The sequence below is a fragment of the Diorhabda carinulata genome, chromosome 3 (assembly GCF_026250575.1).
Source record: "Diorhabda carinulata isolate Delta chromosome 3, icDioCari1.1, whole genome shotgun sequence".
NCBI classification, from domain to species: Eukaryota; Metazoa; Arthropoda; class Insecta; order Coleoptera; family Chrysomelidae; genus Diorhabda; species Diorhabda carinulata.
Genome location: NC_079462.1, coordinates 35,936,191 through 35,946,331, shown reverse-complemented (window position 1 = coordinate 35,946,331; position 10,141 = coordinate 35,936,191). Strand labels below are relative to the sequence as shown.

The 10,141-nt window shown below is 30.9% G+C and overlaps 2 protein-coding genes across 6 annotated transcripts in view; one reads left to right on the top strand and one right to left on the bottom strand.

Annotated features, from left to right (window-relative positions):
- Positions 1–10,141, bottom strand: part of LOC130891767 (ephrin-A4) — a 408,512-nt gene that overhangs the window by 144,630 nt on the left and 253,741 nt on the right. The gene's annotated exons all lie outside the window — the stretch shown is intronic.
- LOC130891768 (mpv17-like protein) lies at positions 1,052–5,812 on the top strand. Its single transcript, XM_057796729.1, has 2 exons — positions 1,052–1,339; positions 5,392–5,812. The coding sequence occupies exons 1-2, from the start codon at positions 1,154–1,156 to the stop codon at positions 5,761–5,763; spliced, it is 558 nt and encodes a 185-aa protein (XP_057652712.1). The 5' UTR covers positions 1,052–1,153; the 3' UTR covers positions 5,764–5,812.

Here is a 10,141-nt window from a genome sequence, read left to right as displayed (position 1 = left end):
TCCAACAACTACCTAAAAAGCCGGTACAATGATAATATTCATTTATAATGCAATTGCTGAAATAATCCTCATACCTAAACCTGGGAAACCGGATGAAGAAGTTACTTCCTATAGACCAATCAATTTAATTCTAATACTACCTAATTAAAACTTCTAAAAACCACAATAAAACCAATTTTTAATGAAAGCCAAGTTATTCCAAAGCATCCTTTCGGATTCCGAGAGAAACATGCTACCATCGAGCAATAACAAATAAAATCATGCAAGACCTGAAAGATAAAATTACTGCTCCGGTATATACCTGGATGTAAATCAGGCTTTTGATAAAGTCAGGGATTTTGGTCTACTTAACAAAATCAGAAAATTCTGTCCCTAAAATTATTTTGTCATTCTCAAATCCTGCCTTGAAGATCGCTACTTTATGGTTGCTTTCCAAGACGAATACTCAACTGTGTGACATTCACAAACAAACGGTGAAACTGTCCCTCCGTCACAATACTTAAACTTGACACATGGAATCCAGGTATGGGGTTCATCGTATTTACCAAATATAAATTCTATCGAGAGACTTTAATAAAGAGTTCTGGAGATGAGATAGCAAATGATTCATGGTATGTGTCCAATAACATAACTACGAGGTATCTCGATTAAAAAAAAAATTGAAGTGATTAGTAAAAGTACAATAAAAGACTTTCTTAGTTGCCCATCCGGTACCTACATCCTATGCTTCACAATGTACCTACATAGATTCAATAAAGTCTTGATAGGACGCGATTGAGATACTTAATTTTTGTTCTTTTTCATTTATATTCGAGTTATTTTGAGAATACTTAACTAAATATTTATTTTGGACTCTACATTCATTGACTATTAGGAGGAACGATGTTTGATGGATCAGCTATTTAATAAATAGGTAAATGATACTTTATTTAGTTCAATAAATATTAATCACGCACAAAGTCAACATAGAAGAAGAAAAAATAATAAATTTTAATTGTTCAGGTTGGTAGACAATCTAAGCATTTGTCAAAAAAACGATTCAATTAATTGACTTAAGATAGACATATGTCAAAAATTATGTGTTAAATGTTTCGTTACTAAATTGATTTTGTGAGAATTTAAAATAGGAATGCAATAATTACGAACATAAATCATGGTCGTTAGACACATCATACAAAAAGTATTGAAAAATCCGTTATTAGTAAGTCAAGCCTTCCAAGTGTCAACATTACTATGTACTGGAGATCTCTTAGGTCAGACAGTAGTTCTAAGAAAGCCAATAAATGAAATTGATTTTAGGCGAACTTTGAAAGTTGGATTAGTAGGTCTCTTTATAATCGTAAGTGTATCGTTTACATAATTTATCATCATATCATCACTCATATATAATTATTTTGAAAATTGAAATCAAAAGTGCAATCTACCATGAGATTTTTTTAAACGTTTAGCAGCAAATACTTTATTTAGATGTTTAGCTTTTTTGGTGTTTTCTAACATATTTTTACGATTTTTGTTTAAAAAATATACGTGGTTTTGCTATTTTGTTTTTAATCATTATGGTACTCCTCAGCATCGCGTACTGGGATCATAATGTTGATGGTTTCAATTTGCTGACAACTCTTAAATTACTGTGAACGATTTCACATTTTTGTCCTGTTTTTTTTTTTGAATAATATCTGCAGGTGTATTTTCAAACTTGAAATGCAGAAATGCAGAAAAGTACAACATTTTATATATCAAAATATTTAAGACTTAAAGAAAAGTCGAAACGTCAAAGTATATTTCCGCTCCACATCCGATTATGTTTCTCAACTTAAACTTCTTGTTTATTTCATTTGTATACATTTAAACTGTGTAAGTCGGTTTGTAATAGATAATAAATTGTTGGAGAATATCACTTTGGCAACATTGTGTAAGAAAAGTGATTTCTTTAGATTTTCTTTTTAAAATTCTTTGATGAAAATATATGTTTTTCCCATTTTTCTTGGTTTAACACGATATTGAAATAGTGCAGGAAGGTTTGGACCTTTTTGCTGGATTTATTTGTCCGTAGAGTTCAACGTACCCTATAAAATGGAATTCATCTTCTGATCACTATATCGTTTAGCAGAAAAATATACATTAGATACTGTATTTTTTATATTTTATTGCAGTTTTGTTATCTATTAGCGTCGCGTATCTAACAGAACGTGTCTTTTAATTGACTCGAATCACACGTTTTTGATTTATCGTGGCTCACAATCAATCTTTTTAGTTTTTAACGACCTTTTGGTTCAAAAACCGGCACAATAGTTCTAGTTAGAAAGTTCCTTCTTTTTTAAATTAAATTCATATTGGTATCCTGAATTCTTCTTGCTTTAAGTGGTTAGACGTTGTCACCTATCAACAAAAAATTTGAGATAGCATTAATAGTGGGTGTAATAACCGATGTAAATTGAATTTGTCATATTTTTGATATACGAATCAATGGAGTGCGTTCAACATTTGCATCTGTCAAGTTTTATCACTAATCAGTATGATTGTGGTTTTTTTTATAAATAACAACCATTTCCAGTTACGCAAAAACTAACCTCTGCGCTCTCGCGCCTATACAAAATGGATAATAGCATGTCTAAAAACTTATATCATAACGTTGTCTTCAAACTGTAATTACCGATTTAATTCTTAGAAACGTAACCTAAAAGTGCAGACGACGTGCAAAGCAATAATTTTTGCTCGGTTGAATTGAGAAATATAATTTTCACTCTGCTGAAAATTTTGAAAATGCAGAAGTATTGATATTAAGACTGTTTACCTTTTTCAATTTTCCAAAAATAATGAGTACAATGAGTAAAAGAATTAGGTTCAATCGAAAAATAGGTTCAAGACTTTTAACATTGTGTATACACAATTATTTGGTATTCGATGGATTCAAAGATTTCCATTCGTTTCCATACTGAACCAGCCAAAATATTAAGATAACACTTGAAAAGGAGTTTGTTTTTCCTTTGCTGTGTAAATTCAAGTTTGATTCGTGTATGTTATTTGCATAATTTTAAATTTCACAAAGAATTTTTTGCATTTTATCGGGTATATTTTTTTCTTGACATTTTAATAATGGTAATAAAATGTTTATAAAGTTCGGTTAGGAAATATTCGTTATAACACTAGTTGGATATTAAAAAATACATACAAAACACATAAGAAATAAGTGTGACAAAGTAATTATTCTCACTCTAGAGCAAGAATGTTTGCATTCATTCTATTGTTGAAAATGATTTCGAGATTATTCTGTTCACTAACAATCGTGCAGAAACATTTTATACGGTAGAAAATAATGTACTTCAGCGTGAACCTTGTGTAAAAGAGAGTGTCGGAATATGATACTTATACACCTCTGGGTGTCGTTGTATTATTAAAATTTCAACATAATAATAATAATCAGTATATTTGAGAAAAAAATAGATCCTATTTGATGAACTCATAATTTTTTGTGTAAGGTCAAAAAAAAATTCTCAAAAATATACTTAGATAGCCAATTTTCGTCTTTTTTTTCTTCTATTGAAGTTACAAAATAAATGTATTTTTAATTATTAATTATATTAAGCACTATATTTTCACGTGAAAATTAATATTTTTTGCACAAATATATACCTTTAAGACTTGATATTAAACCTTTTAGATGTGACACTTAATTCTCATCAACACATTCAAGGATTGTTATTATTGAAGTTAGATTTAGTTTCTAGTAAACAACAATCAGAAGAATTTTTCTGCACTGAATGTGCAAGCGAAGACTGCTCGTACAACAAAAATTGAAAATTACTTCGCTAAATGTTCGGCAAGCGTCAACAACAAAGCAGATTGATAATTTTCATATGGAATGTCTAGTTGTATGTAATCGCAAATTTTTTGTTTTTTGCTATTATAGTTTTAATGGTAGTATAATTCCTTAAATAGTAATTCTGTTTGTTTAATAATACCGTTAGTAAATATTTCAACAATATGTAGACATTGAATTTAATTGAGAGAAAAGAATGCTTTCAAGAATCAATTTTTATAGTGTTTATACCACCAATTTGTAGTAGCTTTTTGTGACCAGATAAAAACTTTTTATTCAAATTGATAAAAATAATGGATTCGAAAATTATTAATTTTTATCAAATTTAATGGAACAACCTCTTTTAAAATGATTGAGATACCAAAATGAGGCGTTTTGTGTTCTTTTCTAAAAATGTGTCATATACAACAGAAAAAAGGGCATTAGGAGCTAAAAACTTTTAATCTTGATACATTTTTAGTTTTTGTGATTGAAGTCATGAAATGAAATCTTTGAACATTGTGAATAATCGAGTCATGTTTGTGTAGGAACGATTGAATGGATCAATCTCCAATTTTCAATTATTTTTCGGTAAATTTTCATGAGAAATTGAAAAACTTACATACTAATTGTGTAAGAAAATACAGAAATGTTAAATTATCAACTTTTCCTGTAATGTTTATTTAAATTGACATATTGGGTATTATCAAACTACATCAACAGTAAAAAAGTGTATGATACTATAATCTAACAAACTATAAAAATTGAAATTAATTATCTACATTATCGCCAGTGAATTATTAGTGATTTTCTAATATGATTATAATTCAACCATTCAACTCTAAAATATATTCTATAAATCAGTACTTTTGTATAGCGCAGAGGTGAGAGACTGTATCGAAAGAGATTTACCGTAAAAGTATAGCCAAGATGTAACGTAGAGCCGCTCTTAGAATATGTAGTGCATACGGCTCTGTAAAAGAGCCAGTACGAGATATGCTAGTACTCGAACGCACGAAAATGTACAAGAGAATACGTAAAAGGCCGGTGAAATGATCGACAAAACTAGAATCGTGAACGAAGAAAGAGTTGTGATCATGGATTAGTGGCAGCTAAGCTATGATGCGGATCAACGAGGTAGATGGACTGCGCGCCTCTTACCCCATGTAAAAGGCTGGATAGAGAGAAGTCACGGGGAGGCGAACTATTACTTGTCCCAACTACTGTCTGCTTGCCAGATATCCCCTCTATGTCCCTTTTTTATTTCTTCCTTTATTTGGGTAGTCCACCATGGTGTCAATTTTTTTGGTTGTTTTTTTGCTACCTCACTTATCTCTACTTTGAAAAAATTACACGTTTCATCCAAGTTTCCCGGAAGGTGTTTAAGTTCTTTAATTTTCTGTGACTGTCTGTGCGTAATGTTCTGCAACTAATTTCTCCTTCAATTATAATTTCAAAATTTAGTTACTCTTATTTTTGTTTATTATTTCATTTAACATCATAATAAAAAGTATAACGAATGAGTACTCTAAAACGTTCTTTTTGTCGGTACCTACATATATTATTTATAACGTTATAAATTTATGTTTCAGGGTCCGACAGTTTCAACATTTTTCAGAGTATTGGCTGTTACTATAAGTAATAAAGATCCTTACGTTGGTTTGAAAAAAATGCTGATAGATCAATTAGTATTTGTACCTTTTATATTGATTCCGCTTTTTGTAACAAGCATCAATATATTTGTAAATGGAAATTCTTGGGAAAAAACGAAAGAGGAAATAAAAGACAAGTACAAAGATATAATGAAAACTAATTATAAAATATGGCCATTTGTGCAATTCGTAAACTTCAACTATGTACCAATAGCCTATCAGGTACTTGTAACACAATCTGTAGCCGTTCTTTGGAATACGTATTTAACCTGGAAGACTGTACGCATAAATAAACCGGAACCTAAGAAGTGAAGAGTATCTTCGATGGCAATTATTTCAAATAAAAATCTGTTTAATCAATTATATTATGCGTTTCATTCATTTTTAATAACGTATCTTATGTAGGTATCTATAATTTACGGATTCGAATCTCTCCTATAAAGAAGCTTTAACAATGTTGCTATGTTATTTTCTTTCCATCTTTTTGCTATAACACTCTGAATTTATGTTAACCAAATATGAAGGTTAATTTCAGTGCTTGTTAGTGCATTCTTAATATAATGGGAGAGTGTAGTTAAATTAGTTTTTTTTTAATGATCGCCGCTCACAATTTATTACTAAATGCGACAAGGTAATAAATTCCATTCATCCGTTCAAAACTCAAACAATAAGTAATATTCAAATATTATCGGGACCAAGGACCATTGATATTTTTCTATTCCTATTTCTTCCATCCTTTTAAGGATGAGTTTAGGATCTTTTCTATTATCAATAGATTGAATAATGAAGCTATTACGGTAGTAATAAACTCGTTAACGGCCAAGGTAATGTTTAGAATTTTATTTAATTGTATTATATAATTAAATGTATGTATGTATAGATTTGGGGTCTCGTACACACTGCGACCCAAAGGATCAATTGTGATACTGAAGAACCCTGTATTTACAGCTGATCCAATCTCGATCCTTTGAAAAAGTCTAGATTGAGGGATGGATTCAATTGCCAATATTTCGTCTTGTATTCCATACACACCCAGGTGTAGTGCTCTGGACTTCCTTAGTGTTTTAGACTTCGAGTTATTAACTATTTCATTTTCCTTCGTTCCGGAATCCATTGTAGGGTAATTTTGCTTCGCTCGTTTAATTTTTCTGGGCAATCCCAAACGAATTTGGATTTTATGATATTGGAGCTAAAAGCTCTAATGACTGCTTGACTATCGGACAGGATGATGATCTCCTATATGCGATAGTCTAGATTGAGCCGAACACATTTTTCAATTGCATAAATTTCTGCTTTAGGCTTTAAGAGTATTTGGTTCTGGAGCCGTACACTCCTATTCCATTTCCGTCTGCTGTTTTTGATCCATCCGTATATCATTTAATGGCATTTATTGTATGATGTTTGTACCTCAGTTTATTATTGAAGTGAAGTTTTTTTCAAAGCTAAACTTTTTCGATGCAACGTCCTGAAGCATGACCCAAGGTTGGTCATTATTTAGGGACGGGTTTTCTTTGTGGATTCCGTCTCTAAAAACACTAATTTAAATAAAAATTTGTTACCAAAAGGCATAAACAAAGTAAGACTTTTCAAAAAAAACTTCGAATTATTTCGTAGTTAAAAATCTCTTCAAAACATTTAATTCCGTAATTGGTAATCAAAGTGTTAAAGTGACTCGAGACCAAAATCATTGTTTTGAATACACTTTATAATTTGATAGTTATTGACAATTTCTCTTTTGGTTAATTCCAGTAGCAGCATATAGTAAAAACTGGAGATTACACTAAAGTTTAAGCTACAGTTTGAGCTCTAATTTAAACCAAGAATAAAAACTATTGCTTTGAACAGACAGTCAATATTTTATAATTTCGGAAAAATAATCTATTTCTAATAGATGACATTAAAGTGTTATATCTTCAGTTACAAGATGCTCACTAGTTTACAATCTATAGAACATTTTTAAGTACAAAGTAGCGGATATTAGTTAACTCATTCCAAAATTAATCAATGGAGATTCCATATAAAAACTTGATTAATTTTTACCAAAAAGGCAAGCTAATCGAAAATTGTGTAGTATTTATAGTTATAATTAGTTAAGTGATCGCCAGTGCTAGAATTAGTTTACTGTGTTACGTTCTGGAAACTTAGGTCGACCCAACTGTTTTTAAGGTCGATAAAATTCTATTCTTCAACACATTTATGTAAACACACCATATGTCGTCGACCATAAAATAATTTTCAACCGCTTATGTGAGATTGGATACTAAGAGAAATAATGTGTGAAGTAATCGGGAGGGAAGCTAGAGAAAACGTCATACGGTTGTTAAGCTCATATTCACGGGTAGGTATTGCTTAGTGTTTGATGGTATTGGAAGCTGGTGGATTCGATTAATTTACTGTCGAAAACTGATAAGAATAAATAATGCGATCCTTCCATCATAAGAAAGCTAACATATCTTTAGTGACTCGTCAGAAATTGAAGGAGAAAGACGTTGATAGAAATTTTTGAAGCATCTACCGAATAGATCTGACCTTTCTCCGTAGCTCTATCAATTGTTTCAGTCTGTTGATGCGGTTTGTGATAATCACTTGTTTCAGTTGTAGCAGAATTATGATTTTATAAAAAAAATGGCAGAAGTCAAAGGTCAAAACGGCACATTTAGCAATGATCTTATTGAAAATTCAAAATGAATTTTGAAAACAACGAATTTACTGTCTCTCCGAATCAGTAAAATGTTTTAAATGCATCGCCCCTAGCAGTTCAATTTGAATGTTTTTATGTGCCGATAATGTAGCTGATTGACTCAAATTTTAGTTTAATAGAATATCGTTTTAATACTTTAATGTATGTCAACTCTATCTTTTTTAAATGGAAGCTATTCTATTTTCTCTAATTAAATTTATTTCGGGTAGCAAACGACATTATTGGTAGTAAATTATCATCGTTTCTTGTACTACCATGCTGCGCGTTAGGGGAAATTAGAAACTGTAAAACACTCGACGTATTTGTAATACATACAATGTTTCATTATAATCATATGAAAAAACTCATAAACACAACGAAAATAATCGGAAAATATGTATTTTTATCATAAGCGAAAACACTGGCTTGCTCAAGTTTGCATTTTAGTAGATACTAAAATTAAAAACATGCTACAGGAATTGAAATGTCAAACTTTGCAAATAAACTGGTGGAGAGTAAGTATCGTTTGCCAGGAAAACAAAACTCAAACAACAAACGTTGCAGGAAAACAAAGTAAAACTGATGACCGGCAAACAAAAAGTAGTTACCAAGCCCAAAAATATGTATGGAGTTTTACTAGATATTTTTCTTATGGAATATTTTGAAATTGATTAAATATCGAACAGAAATCGATAAGATCCATTGGTATACTTTAGAAATAAAGAATCAAATGTAACTGGAAATAGAATTAATATCAATGACATATTCAATTCAATCGTTTAAATTAGTCATCTCTATTGATATAGAGATTTCTGATTCTAGAGATTTACTGTTGTTCAGTAAACAAGTTTTCAGACTATATTTCGAGGAATCCGCAATCGAACGCTATTGTTCATTAATTTAATTCATTGCTTCAAAAAGTGCCCGGATATTAGTACAATGGCAGTATTCCCCTACTCCTTTGAAAAATTCCCGGTAAACCCTACTTCTGTTTCCGGACAAGTTGACTTTCTTAACTGGTGTGAGATTCAAGAAGTTTTGTTACGGTTCTTGATAATTGGGAATATCATTTGATTCAGCTTGATAAATTAAATCTGCACTATTTCCATAAAGGAAAAAATCGTCCCAATCAGTTGAAATAAATTTAACTTCTAGATCAGATTTATTTTTATCTAATATATAATATAACTGGAATTGGCATAGGAACAGACGTAACATCGGCATATAGAATACTTGACTAATTATTGATATTGTATCCCAGAGTCTTCGTAACACAAAAGTCATAACTTTGGTGAACCAAATGGTAGATATTCGTTATCTCCAGCTGACCGTTTTAGTAAAACTATTCTATAGATCTCACAATACTGTGGTATCCACTTTTTATCTCGATTAACAATAGGACCAAGGGGTGTTTGTTAGCCAATAAAAATATGGCGACCGTTCGTAGGTAATTCCACGTTGGCTACTGTCTATAGTAAGGAATAATCAATGACGGATATTGTTGAAGAAAAATTCGTCATGGAAATAGGACTTATGAACCAGAACAATGCAATAAATAAAGCACACAGGTTTCCATGGCAAAATTCCACTATTTATGCTACTAGTTACTCCCTCGTCATCTGCCCTATTTCCCGAATTCAATCCGTAAGACTATTTCTTGTAACCAACCCTTGTTATTTGATACCGACAATGAAATCATATTGCAACCTAACCAAAAACCTCCGTTTCATTTGAAAAGCCCGCCCTCGTAATATATCCTTATTTGTATTCAATCAATTTCATTACAAATATTTTCGACTAAATTGTAATTTTAATTGTTTGTTTATTTAACCATAAAAGCTGTCATGAACATTAAAATTCAATTCTACATTATCCGAAGTTGTTTCGAATCGTGAGCTTTCGAATACAATTTATAATATTGAAATTGTTTTTTAACAACGCCTTCAACTAGAAGCTGGGAGATTGGAGAATTAATTTTGGTTGGTGCATCCAAATCGTGAATATTATCCA

Coding starts and splice junctions, on each gene's coding strand:
- LOC130891768 (XM_057796729.1), top strand. CDS start 1,154: ATGGTCGTTAGACACATCATACAAAAAGTATTGAAAAATCCGTTATTA. Junction 1,340..5,391: donor TAGTAGGTCTCTTTATAATC/GTAAGTGTATCG, acceptor TTTATGTTTCAG/GGTCCGACAGTTTCAACATT.